Below are 19,091 nucleotides of genomic sequence, written 5' to 3' on the forward strand. Positions count from 1 at the left end.
GTCATTAGAAAATGTGGATAAGAGCAGGAAAATAGGCATGCTGCATTTTTTTCCAAGGAATTTAATGCTAACCAGTTGACTCTTTTTTCTCATTCTTTTTCAAATAACAGAAATGTTTAAAAGTTTACCTGAATATACTCTGTAAGAGTGTTAAAGACTTGTTTTGCCACTTGAATAGCTTTGGAGAAATTCCTTTGTCCTTGTTCATCAATGACATCTTTTCCAGAGTAATACCAATAGAAATCACTAATTGATTCCTGAAAAAAAAGAGATGATAGGATTTAGGATTAAGGAATATTCTGAAGCTATCAAAGACCTGTCCAGTTTTGGACTCTTTAAAGGAAATCATTTTAAATAACAGATTGGAAGCAAACAAAAATATCTGTGAAATAAACACTATTTTCAATGATTTTCCTAAACATAAAATATGGCAAATCCTCCCTAGATATAAATAACATCTGGAGAGAAAATAAGCAGAAAACTTAGCTTTAAAAATGACTTTTTGTCTCTGATGACCTTGAAATTCACAAACATAAGGATTCATAACACTAACGCATATTTATCCATAGAGTATTTAAATATTACTATGTGAACACAGAAATTAGACAAATCATAGAATATAAACATCTAGTCTACTTTTTCTCCAGTAAAGCCAGTAACATTTCTTTAATGAGAATTTCAGAATGTTCCTGACTTGTATAAAGGCCCTGGAAGAAACTGGCTGGATTCCTTATAAATACTGACAACAATTGTAAATAAACATCTAAATATGATCGATCTGTCCAAACAGGATGTTTTCAACAATGGCTCACATTTTAAAGGAATTTTAGTTGCCTAAATGAATAATATAATTTGGGCTACCATGTAAACCACATTCAGGTTTTGAGATATGATTTTGAAAGTTACAGATACATTTCAGCAAAGCTTCTTGATATATTTGCTTCAGAACTAGCCTTTTTCTCCATTAGTTTTAGGTAAGAGTGTTGTGCTTTTACATATTCAAAGATTAAGCAAGAAACAGAGAGTTTGTGATTTTAAATGTGCTACACCTGATTTCCTTCTAAATAAAATGAAAAATAAAAGTATAACATTTCATTAAGAGACCTACACCTTCAGATTCAGTTCTAGTAACATGGAGAACATTACTAGAGTATTGAAGATATTTTTAAGTGATGGAGTGTTAGGCTGAATTTTTTCATCAGACATTTGGAGAGCTGAAAAGAATTGACCTTAGTCTCTTATATTTAAGCGTATGTTAGGTAGTTTGAAAGCCTTTCTTTCCCATTTTTAGTAATGTTTCAAATATTCTTCTGCCATTTATTTATCAACCACAGAGGAAGGAAAAGAACATGTTCATGCTTTACAAATTGAAAAGGAATTTAAAATGCCATCAAGCTAAAAACTGCAGGGAAAAAAAATATTCCCACTTATAGAAAGAGCCAGAATCAAAGGCAAAGACAATAGTGGCGGTTTTAGTCTAATATTTGGGGAAAGACTGTGATCAAAGAAAAATACCTCAATAAGTTTTGACCTCATAAGTCAAAACACATTATACCATGTCAGTTTCACAACTGCCATAACATGACAACTAGCCAACATTTTAATTTGCTACTAATATAAAGCTACATACCTGAACTCTCAGAAGGTAGTCTACAGTAGAGATGATTATGTTGACAGTTGTATTATTGCCAGTCTGAGTTCTCAGATAATTTTGAAAATCTACATAAGATCAAAAGATGTTATTAAAGTGCATTCAAAAATTTAAAATGAATTCTTTGAACAATTCTAAGAGCAAATGGTGTCTACACCAAAATCACTGCAGCTTCTGTAGTGTTATATCTGATAGTTTGAACACTGAATAATTTATATTTTCCATAAAAAGTGAGCACCTCAAAAACAAACCTAGGTGCTTCACATAATATCAATATTTAAATTTCACCTAAGAGGTTTGTTAACACCTGTGTCCTGATTCCTCGCTCTAGAGCTCTGGGCATGTGAATGACTGAAAAGGACTTCCATCCTGTAGGATGGAGTAATTAAATGATTTATTCCATAATCTCTTGTTAAGAAAAAAAAAATCAAGATAAAGCTGCTGCCTTCACAGATGCACAAGCCTGATACATATGATCCATAAACAACGGATGGAAATACATCATGGCAAGTTACATAGTGAAGTAGATTCCCCCAGTTAAAGAGAAGAGGTAAAAAAAGAAATAAACCTACATATGTCTCCATAGCTATTTATTGTATTTAATCTACATCTTTCTTCACAATCTGAATCCTTCTATCAGCTGTCTTCTCCAGCATGAGAACTAATAAGAGTTATAAAATTCATGTTTTGAAAGTCTAAATTGTGAACAAAATTTCTTGAGATTTTCTTTATATCAAATATGCACATTACATTTTTAAAACCTAAAGATTGTCTTCAAGCAAGTCAATTTTAATTAAAAAATAGCACATATGTGTAAAATGTACAAACCAATGCTATTCTAGAGCTTTGCTTTTCAAATTATTGATTGTACCCATATGCCATTCATATGGGCTTCCCTGGTGACTCAGATGGTAAAGAATCTGCCTGCAATGCCATTCAAGTAATAGTGTATTAATTATTCCTTTAGAAAATTCAGCATTACTGTAATTTTATCAGTAAAAAAAAATCTCTCTTTAGAATATCAATACCTTAAAAGGATTTATTTAGAGGGGGAAAAAAAGAATTAAGTGAAATCACTAGCAAAAGACTTTGAAAGACTCAGTGACATAGAAAAACCCCAGGGCCAATGCTCAAATTTCAAGAACCGTTTCTCGACCTAGGAGAAGCAGAATAATTAGAACTAAGAGGCTCCTGTTATTACTGGCTTCAAAATGCTTATTGCTGGGTACCATGAACGGTCTGGGGTCTCACAAACCTGAGTTGTGTCCCTCACAAAGCAGTTGCAAGAAGCGGAAGAGGTCACAGGTGAATTCGTCATCCTGCAGAACCTTTTCTCCTGCAGGAAGTCCAGAGGGACCCGATGTTATCAACCACTTTAGCCTCAACCTCCCTTTGTATCCCCACCTCCATCAAACTTGCATGTTCATCTAGCATCATCTGAACCAAAAACAGTCACAAATCATAGCCACTTTTCTATCTGAAGCTCTTAAGATCATGCGCTTGACAGATAGATGCACTTTTTCTTGGTAAGAAAAGAACATTTGACTCTTAAAAACTCAGATCTCTCTCTGTTAAAAGTAGCAGCATGGGTTTGGCAACATTTTAGAAACAACCTGAAGAGGTTTAGAGATTTGAACTTTTCCCCCTTTCTATCTTTCTTTTTGTGTAGGATCTCTGCATCTCTTACAAATGTGAAAGTTAAATCTGCTTTGTTCCTAGAGTCTAACCAAATGTTTCAATACAGAGGCATTCGGTATATATATAAAACAGGGCTAAAAGTTTCTGGTATTCACATATTAATTAAAGGATTTCTGTGAAAATTCTAAATGACCAGAAAATGTTTCTTAACTCATTTCAATGAATTCTCTCATGAGCTTGTCCAAATAGAGCGCTCATTGGTTGTAGCATTCCACCAGAAGAGGAAGAACTGGCAAGCAGACCTAACTCCAAATATCAAACCAAAAGAAAGACTTTGCTGACTCCTGCTAAGAGAACTAAACCTAACAAAGCAATGTGCAAAGGAGGACATCTCAGAGCCATTGGAGGTGTTCTGCATCATTCAACACTAACTATACGTGTGGGGGGTGGCCAGCATGAAGCCTTAGGAAAGGGTTCAGATATTTCACCTCTATTTCAATTTAAATGTACCTTGATCACAAGTTACTCTGAAAGCAAAAACACAGAGAAGGAAACAAACAAAAAACCAGCACCACACAAATGAAAGTTGAGTTTAAAAGCATAGAGTGTCCATGAAAAAAACACTGTCAACATTATGAGTGTATGCTCTGGAATCTCAATTTGTTTAGAAAGCAAAATGACAAAAAACAAAAATGTTGTTTGGCAAGTGAATGAATATACTCATGTATTTAAAAAAATAATAATAACTTTTCAGACTGGAAATACTTTGGGCTAGGAAAGAAAACTATGCAATGATCATGTGTTTACTGGAACTGAAATTATGAATGATCATAATGATAGAGAGATGATGGACTTACCAGTCTGCAGTCTGTGACTTTCAAAGTGAGAGGCTTCATATAATGGGAGGGTTAGGAAGCAAAACCATTTTGAAAACTAATATAAACATTAAAAAAAGTACATAAAATCACTGTACTGGTTTCCCTATGAGCCTGCAAGATATGATATTTGGTGACCAAACTAAGGTCACCATGTCTATAAATGTGACATGGCAAATCTAAATGTTTAAATGTGTATTGTTTTGAATCTCAATACATGGCTGATAAGCCCATTTCTCAGTGTTTACATTCATGACAGGATAAGAAAAAAGGAACAGTCTAGACTAATAAACAAACTAAACTCTTCACTGATGACACTTTGTATCATTTCATGAAGATACTTTAAAATGATATTTAAATTAAAATATTATGAGTTAGTTACATAGACTTATTGACTTTTTCCTTGTTGAACCCATCTAAAATGTTTTGTTTTTTCGATTTTCAGAAAATTGAATCAATAAAACCAAGGACATACTATCAATCTTCATAACTTTAATGTGGAATAAGTAACCCCTGGTAGAAAGTATTCAGAAAAGTTAACACTGAAATAAATTAACATGTAGTCTACAAGTGTACCTAGAAATGCTCTGTACAATGCACATTAATTTATAACGTAACATTTTATTTTTTGTTGGCATGCACAGTATCTTTTAGACTGTACACGGAAACACACACAAGTGACTTCACTTACGGTGGACACGCTGCACACAGCAGAACAAGAGAGAGAAGGGAGGGGAAAGGGGGCAGGTCAAGCCTTCGTTCACCATCAGGCGGTACAGGTTATTGACTAGAGTACTGCTGCTTAATGAATACATTCCTATCTGATTAAAATGCTGCCATTGCCCATGCTGCCGGTAGGTGGTGCAGGAACAAAGACGGAGGATGGCTTTATGTCTGCAGAAGGTACACGAGCACCAGTCTACTTTGGGATGTGCGCAAAAGAAATTCCATTGTAAGATGGAAACTAAGGTTAATAAGAAATAACGAAATGGAGTAAAATGTAGTTGAAAGTGCTCTTACATTTTAAATATCTTATTTGCAATAGCTGCATGATGGCCAAATGTAGCTATTGTGAAGGGCACTCCTTTGGTTTTGTTTTCAATTATAAAGGGCTTATCATTTCTAACACTTTAACAAAGGGGAAAGTTATTTCAATACTGTTGTGATGATGAGTTTGTTCCTTGCGCTTTAGGTTTCTCATCTATAAAATGAATGGAAAATGTATACTGTATACCTCACTGGCTCTACATAATCTATCTGACCCTTTTTTTTAATCAATTGTGGAAAGGTTAATATTATTAGGAGCAGTGGCAATGACACTAAATAAAGATGGGAACAACATGCCTATGTGATAAATACAGTTATGTGAACTTAGGTGTTAAGAATGTTTATATTTTCAAAAAGTTGCCTGAATTTTAATGGACCAAATATTATAAAAAATATAAATTTTCACCTGAAAATAATATTAGGTAGACCTTATTTATTCAAGCTACCAATAAAAAGTAATTCCTCTTTTAGAGATACAATAAAATTAAAATACTTTAAAAAGCTTTTCTACTCCCAAATGGTTTATCTAATTAAAAAAAAAGTACACAAAGTTTTGCTTAAGTTCAATTAAAACAAAGTTGTTTTTACTTAGACTGTCCATAGATATAGCTCAAAATTTGCAGACCTAGCTCCAGAAAGATTTGTTAATAATTAATTATCAATAACGGTTACTAAAATTAGTGAAATAAATAAAAAGATCACTAAATATATAAACAACTGCATAAGCATCAATAGACTCCAGAAGACTAAGATCTCCAGTGTTGTAGGGTCTTGCTATGTCAATATCTCTATAATGTGGAGATAAAAAAGTGAGTAGTATGAAACATGAGACTGGCTGCATTGAACAATTCCCTAAAATCTACTGTTAAGTGGATCTCCAGAGCCCCCATTGCCATGGAGGAAATAATTCTGATCACAGATCTTTAGAGAACTTAAATATTTACTTTGTATATGGAAAAACTGAAGGATAAAGGCTAAAAATACTTTTAAATAGTGAAAAGTTAGGTATTTAATTCCATGTATGTAGTTTTAGTATCATTGCTTAAATGATCTAAATATGGCTGCTTAAATAATATTACAACTCAACTAGTAAAGAATTAAAAATTTATGATTTATTCATTTGGTCATGTTTTGTGGCTTTGGGGATCTTAATTCTCCGACCAGGGATCGAACTCCTGCCCCCTGTAGTGGGAGCACAGAGTCCTAACTACTGGGTCACCAGGGAATTCCCCAAGAATAAAAAACTTGAAAATGGATTTATAGCTAGCATTTAGTGACTATAGTGTGCTAGGCATTGTGCTAGACATATTTTCTCATCATTTCATTCCATGTTTGCAATAATCCTAAAATGAGGTGATATGACCCCATTTTGTGGTTTGGGAAACAACTGAGAAATAAGTAACTTGACTACTGTCGTAGAGCTATTAACAGGCAAAAGACTTTAATTGAGTAAACTTCAAGAAACACTCATTATGTGTCCCCTGTGTGCTAGGCACTTTGTGAGATGCTGGGGATAAAAAAGACTAATGGACACAATTCCTAACCTCAAGAAGGTCACAGTCAGGCAACAAACAGGTAATTTCTACACTGTGGTCTCTCTAAATGCAGGGTGCCATCGTTCCTCCACTTCATAAAGTTCACATCAGTAATCAATCTTTGACTAACAATCATTTTGCTTATTGTTTATCTTCAATTGTGGACTCCTAACTTGTTTTCAATTTTAGAACCCAGGGAAAACCATATTTTAGACATGTGGCTTTGGAAAAATCAATTCACCTTTCTGACTCTTTTTACATCATTTTGATATGGGACTTAAAAATCTCCTGACTTCCATATTTCATAGGGCTGCTATGATAATCAAATTGGTTCAAACAAGTACAACTGCTTTGAAATATGCAAAGCACAATAGGAATCAATGTGAAGTTTTAATAGCATGAAGTAATTTTAAAAGCCCTAGATTTCTAAAATACAGAATTCCAATGGGTTGTGAATATAATAAATCAGTTATAATTTGATTAAATGTATTTATTTAAGGTAACAACCTAACACTATGTATAAAATGCATTCCTAGATAATAAAAATGATCACTGTATGAAATAAATTAGATAATAGATAATATGAATAATAGAATTAAAGGCTGCTGCTAAGTCACTTTAGTTGTATCCGACTCTGTGTGACCCCATAGACGGCAGCCCACCAGGCTCCCCCGTCCCTGGGATTCTCCAGGCAAGAACACTGGAGTGGGGTGCCATTTCCTTCTCCAATGGATGAAAGTGAAAAGTGAAAGTGAAGTTGCTCAGTCGTGTCCGACTCTTCGTGACCCCATGGACTGCAGCCTACCAGGCTCCTCTGCCCATGGGATTTTCCAGGCAAGAGTACTGGAGTGGGGTGCCATTGCCTTCTCTGAATTAAAGGCTAGCAGTGGAGAAAAAAATCTTTTGCTTTCAAACATGATTTCAGATTGTTTTTCTTGTAGCCTTTTCTCTTCATTTTTTTTCCTTTTTTTCTTTAACTGAAATATATATATATAGTCTATTTGGTATCTTAGCACTACTGAGAATGAGAAATCTGTGAATTTTAGTTAGTAGATTCTACTGGAAGCATTTTGAAGAGTGAATGTGGGAATTTGGATTCCAAGTGAATCAACACACAAAACATAATATCACAGAAGTGTTACTTATATAATGGCTCTCCAAGGTCTCAGAAAGAAAGTGCAAGTTCCCTGTCAGGGTAAAGACGGTCCTTTAGGGTCTCCCACAAACTACCTTTCCATCCTCTAGTGAGTTCATTTCTTTTCAATCACACCAGGTTAGTTACCGTTCTCCCATATGTTTTGTACCTTAAACTTGGCATATGGGGATCTCTTTCACTGGGATGCTTTTCTTTGCCTTCTTATCTACCAGATAAACTTCTACTTCAGGCTGTGTGTTACACCTATGATGATATACTTCCCCCAGCCCTGGCAGCTAAGTATCAGCTCAGTTTTCTTTTAAACAGAGGGCATTGCTCTGAAGTTGCTTATTTCCAAGTGTAAATGGCAACCCACTCCAGTACTCTTGCCTAGAAAATCCCATGGATGGAGGAGCCTGGTCGGCTACAGTCCATGGGGTCGCAAAGAGTCGGACACGACTGAGCTACTTCTCTCTCTCTCTCTCTCTACACAATATTCTGGATTTCCTATATAAATCCAAGGTCTAGGACAGTATCTAGCACGTAATAGCCACTCAAATTTAAATGAGTGCTTCAAAGTTTAAAAACTGTACAAGGATGTTTAAAAAAATCTATTTAGTGCCATGAACCATAGGCTTTCCTTGAAGAGAATATTTACACAGGCATGGGAGAGTAATATAGTTAGGATCCAGATGGATACCAGGATCTACTGGATTCCATGTGGGAAAGTACCCTTGGGACAATCTGGGGTGGAAGATAGCCAATAAATAATTAAGCACTAAAAACACTAAAAAAAATCAGGGTGGTCAATATTTAAAGATTTCTACAATTATCCTTTTGATTAATTAATTAAAAGGAAACCTTTTCACTCAACTTCACATAAACTTCATGAGGTCACTATAAATATATAGGCAAGAACCTCAATGCAACACATTACCAAATACAGGTGGAAATGGAAGAAGCTTAACTTGTATTAATGTTTTATATAACATTTTAGAAAATCAAACAATTTCTGAGGAATCAGATCAGCTTGCAAATTTTAACTTGTTTATAAAGTCAAGGATCCCTGCAAAATGATTAAAAATATAATGCAGTGTCTTTGATTATATTCCAAGAAGACGTTTGAAAGAAGAAAAATTGCACTTTCAAGCTCATCATGAATTTGTAATGAGGATAAATGTTACTGAGGAGAAACAAATCAAAAATCCAAGGATGGAATGAAATTTCAAAAATTCATAGAAGTTTTTGGTTTTGAACTTCATTTCATATAGTAAAATAAAAGACATAGGACTAAAAAATATACAGAGAAGACAACACTGAGCACATCACAAAATCTAAACACATCTGAAGAATTTGCTTTTTTTTTTTAACAAGGGGGAAGTCCATACTCTTGTATTGAGTGGGCCAAAAATTTCCTTCAGGTTTTTCTGTAAGATGTTATGGAAAAACCAGGTAGGACTTTTTGCCAACCCAAGACAAATGAGGGAAATTTAATAAGGTGGGATAAGGATACATGGCAAACTTACATGACAATGACAGTATAGAAAAAGGAGTGTCAACAATTAGTCCGATAGCCTTACACAGCTGTCCTTCTGTAATTGTGGATACAGGGCTATGACCATGCTATGCCATTTTATATAAGGGACCTGAGCATCTGTGGACAGGAAGAGGGTCCTGGAACCAATCCCTCATGGATACTGAGGGACAGCTGTATACAAACCTCAAAGGAGCATATATTTCCTAATGTTATCTCAATCCAGATGGGGAATATCATGTGTAATCATAAAAAGCTTAAAAGTGGTATTAAAACGTTAACAGTGGATTCAAAAATTGGCAATAGATGGGTGCCTTTGAAGGGAGACATTAGGGGGCCAATAATTCTAACCTAAGCCAATGTGCTGGACACAAAATAAGTCCCTCAAGGACTACTAGAGACTGGAAGGAAAGGGAATTGGCTTATGGAATTGGCAAATTAAAGAGAAAAAGAATGCCTGCATTTTAGCCTTGATCCTGCCACATTGCTGTGTGACCCTGGACAAGCCGTAGAATCTCACTTTGCCTCACTCTATAGTATAAAACAGGGAAAACACCATGGGAAAGTCATGGGTATGAAAAAGTTCATGTATTTAAGTTCCATATTTTCCATAGTGATATAATTTATGGTCATTTCATCATCAGGAACAGATTTATCTTAAAAAAGGCAATTGGTTAGGATTATTTTCTCAGTCCTGAGCTTATACTGCGTAAGCCTCAAGCTCTGAAGCCAATGAGATCACTAACGGATTCAGATTTTTCAGTCTTTTCTATATTTTCCAAGAGGGATGACCTAGGTTCTTTCTCCTATAAAGGGTACATACTTTTCTTAACAGTTGCAGAATCTTAAAAGAATGGCCACGTAACAAAAATTTTAAAAATATGCCAAAGATAGAGTCAGTATAGGTGTTCTCAATCTGGGAAATAGTATAGTAATCATTAGAGCCAATGAGTTGTCATTGCACAGTCTCCTAAGAGGTCTCTTGATGCAGGCAGCAGTGTGTATTGAGAAAGCACAGCTTAATCTCTGAAGCCGTGTTGACACACAAAATACTGTTTAAGAAAATTTCATCCCTTCTTTATCACCATCATATGTCATGCCTTTTAAAGACTACATTGCAATATTAATGTCATCTTTGTTATTATGCTAGGCTGAAGAGTAAATACTTGCTACTGTTACTAGTGTTCTTTAAATTTGATCTCAAGAATGAAAGTTCATTTCATGTTAGGTTTTTAATATATGATATTTTCAAAGGCATAGAGAAAAACTCTGTAAATCTCTTAATACTTGGAAGTGAACTGGCGGAGTCCAAGGGCTAAAAGGAGACTCTACCATCCACCACCCACCCTGGGTCAGCACTGACTTTCCCATGCACCATTTGGTGCAGCCATAAAGCCACAGTATGTCCAAAACAGAAACGCCACAGGGAAACTACTGCACACATTCACTCATTTACACAATAGCTGCAAACACTGGGTCCACCAGGACTTCTTTTAAATGAAAGAACAGAACCAAACAAATCCAAGACCATCGTTTAAATGCTTGTTGCCCCTTCATGTCTACTATGTTAATAACTACACATCCTCATAGGAAGAAAAAAAAAAAAAGGAAAGCTTGATACATAAGTTTTAAAAGTAAAAGGATGCATAATGATGAAAAGTAAATCATCTACTTGCTAAAATGGTCTAGAAAAGGAAAAATGCACAAAAACTGTCACTATCAAGACTGTACATCAAGCTAACAACAAATAAAGGAGCAAATAAAGAAAAGGCAGTTCATTTTTAATAATTACCACGCTCATGAGTGATGACTGAGGAAGGGAGAATATACATGGACAGTTGTTGAAAGGAAAGGAAATGGGGAAAAAGAAAAGAAGTTGAGACATTGTTTTTGTTTTGCTGTTTGTAAGGAAATAAAATATAAACGTGTTAATCAATTTGGGCAATAACTTTTGTGTGCATCTTTAAAAAGAATAAACTAACCAAACCAATCTCATATTGAGAGACAGGATTAATTCTTACATCAAGATGGCTGCTCTTATCAAGTTATTTCTGAATTGGGACTCACAAGTGTTATTCCAATTCATATCTGGTTGATAAAAGTCTAGGAGGCCAGGAAAATAAACCTGTGTGGTCACTATTTCTCTGTGGGAGCTGATGTAAAGAGTGACACAGAACGATGAATGGAATTATGTTCAGAGCCTCTGGTCCATTAGGTAAAAACTGCAAGGGAAAATAAAATTGATTTCTAATTCCAAAACAGGGAAGTCAGACTTTAGATAGAGAACTGACTCATTTTTAGGCACTTTACAGCTGGAAAAACCCTAGGACTTCTGTGAAACCTTAAAGGCAATGCAGTTAATGGGATGTGGGCTTTGTAGTGGCTCTGAATTCTCCAGACAGGTCCACTGGGCCAGGAGTTGTAACAGGTGACACAAATGTTAGTAATGAAGATATTTAGCTTGATGTTCCTTTTCAGAATATCTATGTAAGTTCAGAATTCTGCTAGTGATTTTTCTTGAAGGTAGCTAACCCAATTAAATAACCAATAATAATCAAGTATTAACTTGATGTCTGAACTTCTACATTCAAATGCCAAGCAGAAAAGAAAATTACACAGGTGGTATAGAAGCAGCAGCATTAGAATATGGATAAATGATCATCTTTAAAATACAGGAGGAAAAATGCGACTAAATTATTTTTCCTGTTGTGAGAACAAAAATATACAGAGATAATTAGAAAGATTTGTTAATTCTAAACTATTTCAGAAAGGCAAGCAGACTACCAATGGCAGAGGGGAGAAAATTTATTTTTTTGCAATAAGCGTAGTTTTTTAGAAGACCCAATGTTCTAAAACTAATAATACATTGATAAGATGACAACTCCAAACCAGACAAAACAAACAAAAACAGATAAACACACAGGGCCTTACTCAAACTAAAATAACTTAAAAATCAAACACAAAAGAATAAAAACAAATCAAAACCAAAAATAGAGATGATACTTTTTTCTTAATAGATACCAAAATGAATGTGAAGCAACAATTATTTCTGCTTTAAATGCACAGTGTGCTAAATTTTCTAGTTTATACATCTATTTAAAGAGAGAAAAACTCTATTATGTGGGCTATTTTTATGCACACGTACATTAAATGATCAAAGTTATTTAAACACAAAAATTACTCTTTATTTTCTTAAACAATTTGTACTTGCAAAGACATACGGATTTATCAAATAGAAGGATAACTGAGCTAAAAGGGAAGATTAGTAAGAATACTGATGGCCTGAAGGCTCTGAAAGCGTTACTATCCTAAGGAGATAGAATCTAGAAACCTGACAGTTTGCTAAAATGGCCAAAGGAAGTCAAACATTTTCTAATTTGGCTCATCCATGCACTTTTTAATTTTAGATATAATTCTCTGATAAGGGTTCTTTATTTACTACCCAGCTAGGGGAAAGGTCACAGACAGTGGGTCTGGAATAAAAAGGAGTCAATTACCAACATGGAAGGTTAGGTTTGGGGTCTTGGATGTGACCTACGTGGGTGTCTAACTATGAACTTTTAAATGAGTCACATAAGCATGGTGTCCATTTAGATAACCTCACATCTCTCTGTACCAGAAAGGTAATTTCAGGGAAGAAGTGGGGACAGGTATCTTTTTAATTTAAGTGAGCAGTACCTGATCCTTCCTCAGTCACCATCCCAAGTCCTTCAGCTTTGTTTTGTCGCTCAAATGCATTTAGGTCGAGGACACTGCAATAACAGGGAGAAAAACATTTAGAGGACTAACAGAACCTTTCCTTTCTTCAGAAGGGCAAATGTGTATCACGAAGTGTGAACCGAATGTTATTATGCATTGAAAACATACCCTGACTCAATGTCTACCAATAGAGTTCTTTCGTAGCAGACTACCTTTCCAGGGACCACACTGAAATGATCCATGTGAAAGTCAAATATATGGCATAAATGGGTTTCAACTTGGGAGAACATTACAAAGTCAGCAGGCATACTGAACTATAATTATAATAATCATGTTTTTCCAGTTGGAATAGCTTATCACATTAAGTATGTGTCAGGTTCTTTAGTCAAATGCTATCTGAATGATTTTAAATACTGTAAAAACTACAAAATGATCATAAATTATTTGGTTAAGGATTATTGTAGGGAAGATGAGAGGTGATCTCAAAGCTCACAGATAAAATGAAATGGAATTTTATGGTTTTCAAAAATCATATAGTATTCATTCTCAAATATGGAGAATATACATTAATTCTCCAAGGTCCTTATTTAAGTACAAGGAAGACTATTTTAAGACATTATTAACATGGAACAAGTTAATAATGCTGTTATTATTAACACTTAACAGCAAGATAGAATATAAGACACTTGCACATTTTTGCCCCACTTGAAAGTGTATTTAACCACTAAAAAATCTTCTGTGAACACAACATTCTAAAACAACTATATACTGCAATAAAAATTAAATTAAAAAATTGTTTCAATAAAAAAATTTTCTGTGTATACGTACTGTCAGTAATGTAAAACAAGTACTTTTAAAGATACAACCACTGAGTGGAACTAAAGCCAGGAAAGCAGGTGCTTACCTGCATGACTGCATCAGGCCAGCCAGGCTCTGAAAGAAGCCCACGTCCTTTTTCTCCTTGAGGTAGTCAAGCATTTTCTGCAGTAAACAGATAAACCACATGGTCACTGAACACAAATCTTATTTTTTGTTAAATAAGAAACAACAAAACATTCTTTCTATGCTAAAATAAAGATAAATATCAGTGCACACAAACATGACCATGAAATAGTGACACGCGTGTCACATCAAGAGGCTTGCACATTTCTGCGCATGTGCAGCAGGACATACCCATGGCTTTGCCTTACAAAACACCAGGAGCAGCATAAATATCGGGGAAAATAGAACTCTTAGTTCTCTTCAAGTCACTCTGTAAGTATTTGCAGATTCAGATACTTAGTTCAAGTTTACTGGGAACAAGGCCCACCTGAATGCTATTCACAGATTTCACTACAAAAGTGAGCTCCAATGCAAGTTTGATGAATGACGCAGGGCACTCAAAGCTGGTGCTCTGGGACACACCAGAGGGATGGGGTGGGGAGGGAGGTGGGAGGGGGATTCAGGATGGTGGGACACATGTATACCCATGGCTGATTCACATTGATGTGTGGCAAAAATCACAATATTGTAAAGTAATTAGCCTCCAATTAAAATAAACAGATTAATAATAATAAAAAAAAAAGTGAGCTCCTTAAAAGCAGTCATCCAAGAGCTCTGGGAGAAGGCAATGGCACCCCACTCCAGTACTCTTGCCTGGAAAATCCCATGCATGGAGGAGCTTGGTAGGCTGCAGTCCATGGGGTCCCTAAGAGTCGGGCACGACTGAGAGACTTCACTTTCACTTTTCACTTTCATGCATTGGAGAAGGAAATGGCAACCCACTCCAGTGTTCTTGCCTGGAGAATCCCAGGGATAGGGGAGCCTGGTGGGCTGCCATCTATGGGGTAGCTCAGAGTCGGACACGACTGAAGCGACTTAGCAAGAGCTCTGACTACCATATGCTGCTAAGACAGAAATTCAGTTTCCATTACCATGGTCTCTAAACTCAAGGAATGGTGGGAATCATTTGACTATTAATTTTTCTCTGTTCTCAGAATGATGTCCAGATTCTGTAGTCAACATATTTGTTAAACATAAATGTAAAAAATACTAACACAATGCACTGCTGTGAGTATATTGTTACATGCCATAGGGAAACAGCTACTTCGAATGTGAATAGGATGTGCTCTAGGTTTCAAATAAGAAGTACATTCAAGATGATAAGAGAAACACTAAGAAGATAAAGACACTGATCTTCTCTGAATCTTAAATCACTTCAGTTCAGTCACTCAGTCGTGTCTGAAAATAGCGGGGAACAATTCCTACTACCAGTGCTATTTAGACAGGGCTCAGCTAAGCAGTCAAAATGGTGGTAAGTAATCTTTTTCCAGAAATTAGAGTTAAAGGTAATATAAAACTAAATATGTGAAGGCTGCATACACATCCACAAAGTGCAGTGTGTGTGTGTTTGCACACATATGGATACACCTACACATGCGTGCTAAGTCACTTCAGTCGTGTCCGACTCTGTGTGACCCCATAGATGGCAGCTCTCCAGGCTCCCCTGTCCCTGGGATTCTCCAGGCAAGAACACTGGAGTGGGTTGCCATTTCCTTCTCCAATGCATGAAAGTGAAAAGTGAAAGTGAAGTCACTGAGTCGTGTCCGACCCTCAGCGACCCCATGGACTGCAGCCTTCCAAGTCCTCCATCCATGAGATTTTCCAGGCAAGAGTACTGAAGTGGGGTGCCATTGCCTTCTCCACACATGCGTAGACACATACAAACACAAACACATAAAAACATAGCCGTTTTGGGGTGTGTGTGTGTGTGTGATAACTTACTGGTATAATAAACATGAAGCAGTTATTAATCATTGGTCTTTTAAAACAAAATAAACATGGTTTATATGGCAAAGGAAGGTATATCTGAAGGTTTAGAGAGAAGATGAAAAGATCTATACATACAGTGAGTATATTTATTACATGATTTCCCAAGGTTCCTTTTGACTCCAAGGATTATGGATATATATATTTATATATATATATATATATATATATAATTAAGATCTTTTGAAGTAATACATAAGCTAAGGGAACCTATTTCTTGATCAGTATTGTGGAGAGATTAGATAAGTTTTCTTTATTTTTCCTTACATTTTAAAGAAGTCATATAGTCTTTTACTAGGGAAATCAAAAAAGAAAATCTGTAAATTGGATAGGAAAAAAATTCACTTTTATTTTTATTAAATTCTAACTGAAATTTCGGAGAAGGCAATGGCACCCCACTCCAGTACTCTTGCCTGGAAAATCCCATGGATGGAGGAGCCTGGTAGGCTCCAGTCCATGGGGTCGCTAAGAGTCGGGCACGACTGAGCGACTTCACTTTCACTTTTCACTTTCATGCATTGGAGAAGGAAATGGCAACCCACTCCAGTGTTCTTGCCTGGAGAATCCCAGGGACAGAGAAGCCTAGTGGACTGCCCTCTATGGGGTCGCACAGAGTCGGACACGACTGAGGCGACTTAGCAGCAGCAGCAGCAACTGAAATTTAGCATTCCTTTCAACAAGTAATCTAAGCAACAAACACAAGTAGGATTAATAATGGCTATGATTTTGTTACCAATAAAGATTTTGGATATTTTCCTATCACATTACAGTTGTTATAGCTACTTAAAAGTATTTAATCTTTTCTTCTCAATAATTATTAGACTAAGCACTAGATCTTTTACTTAATGAATTCATAACGAAATAAACAACTTTATATAACATTTTGATAACCACATTTCAATATACTTTATTTCTTTTGTCAACCTGTGTAATTTTACTTCATGTACTTACAAACATTACACCAAGAAGAGGCCAGAGATTTCAATCCAATTATAACATGTAATGATTATATTTACAGTAAAAAAAAAGCACACAATTTGAGAACAAGGTAAAAATGAATTTTGCAGTTCTTCTACTACTAGTTTGGCCAAAAATATTGTTCATATTTTCTTATAAGATATTACAGAAAATCCCAAATGAACTTTTTGGCCAACTCAATACTTCACCTAGTTCAAAACTTAGCCAATCCAAAAGAGGCCGTCAACATTTTCTGTTTTTCTTTTCTTAGACTCAAAGGTCTTCTCGGAGCATATTCTTGGTTTTGTCCCACTGTAGTGATTCCCACCTTAGTGATTCTGAGGTTCACAACAACTTGAAGTCAAACATTCTAAGGTTCTCACTAGCCTTCCTGTCCTTCAATGAGAGAAGTCCTTTACCTGCCTCACTATTACTTAGCCAAGAAAGAATAGTTCTTAGTTCCATGTCCATCAACTGTTCTTTCTCATATACAAGCCAAGATATAAAAATAAGAGTTTTAGAATAACACAATCTGAAGTTTATATTATATTTTACTGTTTTTCAATGAGCATAAGAATTTTTTCTGTGCTCAGAGCCACACTGTCAGGTGTGGCCCCAGAGTCATGAAATACATGCTTATTAGTCTGTTCCTGTTTTTTTTTTTCTCCTAAGTCGCTCAAATATATATATATTTTAGTGAAGTAAACTTGATTTACAGTATTGTATTAATTTTTGCTAAATAGCAAAGAGACTCAGTTATACATACACATACCTTTGTTTTATATTCTTTTCCATATGGTTTATTGCAGGACAGTGAATACAGTTTCCTGTGCTATACAGTAGGATGTTGTTGGTTATCCACTCTGTATATGATAGTTTGCATCTTCTAATCCCAATTTCTATTCCTTCCCTACTCTCCTCCCCCTTGGTAACCACAAGTCTCTACATCTGTGAGTCTGTTTTCATTTTGTAGATAGGTTCAATTGTGGAATATTTTAGATTTCATATATAAGTGAAATATGGTGTTTGTCTTTCTCTTTCTGAGATACTTCACTTCTTATGAAAACCTCTAGTTGTATCCATGCTGATGTGAGTATCATGGCATTATTTCATTCTTTTTAATGGCTGAGTATTATTCCATTGTGTATATATGTACCACTTCTTATTTATCCATTCATATGTCAATGGGCATTTAAGTTGTTTCCATGTTTTAGCTATTGTAAATTGTGCTGCTATGAACGTAGTAATACATGTTTCTTTTTCAATTATAGGTTTTTCTGAATATATGTCCAGGAGTAGGATTGCAGGATTATATCTTAATCCTATTTTTAGTTCTCTGAAGAACCTCCATACTGTACATACTTTTCATAGTGGCTGTACATTCCCACCAACAGTGTAGGAGGGTTCCTTTCTCTCCACACACTCTCTAGCATTTATTATTTATAGTTAAGTCACTCAGATACTCTTATTCTAACAAACTTACAGATCTTTGCATTCAGTTGTATAGAGACACTGCATTATCAAATCCCCAGTCCTGATAACGTCTAACTTTCAAACTGAATATAAAAACTTGGTTGGGAAGTGATTTTCTTATTTTAGGAGAATAGAAAGATTTATAACTAGAAATAATTCTGAACAGTGCATCCTATTTACATGTTAACCCATGAGCCAGCTTCATACTAACTATTAACTAAATCTCAAGAGTCAATTCATGGGAGGTATAACACTATAAAACATGTTCCTAAACTAGGCTGCCTAGGGAAGGAAATTCATATTTCACTATTAAAACACAACAGCTGCTTTATGCTGACTTAGTCACATGAAATGCAGCATTGCAAATGACGACACCACATGACATGACTTCAGACTTCTAAAGAGAAACATTATCTATTGTCGTACCTAGAAGCTGTGTTTATTGTGCTAACTAGAAGATATCTGGATACTAGGACAAGACCATAAAATAAAGACATATTTTACATAGAAAGTGAAAAAAAAAGTACAACTAATTGTTCTTTTACGATGATTGTTCAACAGGATGACTATATGGTCCATCTATTTGAAAAGCACATTATGTGAAAGGCTTAATGACATACCTGCTGTACTGTAGAGTTCCCTCCATTTAAGATAGCAATTCCAAGTTTCAAAGTAGCAGCCACCATGGGTCCAGTTTCACCTTAAAAATACAAAATATAGTGTTCCTTGTATCTCTTCA

General features: G+C 35.4%; 1 protein-coding gene across 1 annotated transcript in view; it reads right to left on the minus strand.

The window, feature by feature from the left end:
* Positions 1–19,091, minus strand: part of RYR2 (ryanodine receptor 2) — an 819,609-nt gene that overhangs the window by 74,460 nt on the left and 726,058 nt on the right. Inside the window, exons 83-88 of the mRNA XM_070364567.1 lie at positions 18,973–19,052; positions 14,019–14,095; positions 13,094–13,167; positions 2,907–2,987; positions 1,631–1,719; positions 129–257 (exon numbers count right to left, since the gene is read on the minus strand). Coding sequence (XP_070220668.1) covers positions 129–257; positions 1,631–1,719; positions 2,907–2,987; positions 13,094–13,167; positions 14,019–14,095; positions 18,973–19,052 — 530 coding nt within the window. The remainder of the gene's footprint in view (positions 1–128; positions 258–1,630; positions 1,720–2,906; positions 2,988–13,093; positions 13,168–14,018; positions 14,096–18,972; positions 19,053–19,091) is intronic.

The sequence above is a fragment of the Bos mutus genome, chromosome 28 (assembly GCF_027580195.1).
Source record: "Bos mutus isolate GX-2022 chromosome 28, NWIPB_WYAK_1.1, whole genome shotgun sequence".
NCBI classification, from domain to species: Eukaryota; Metazoa; Chordata; class Mammalia; order Artiodactyla; family Bovidae; genus Bos; species Bos mutus.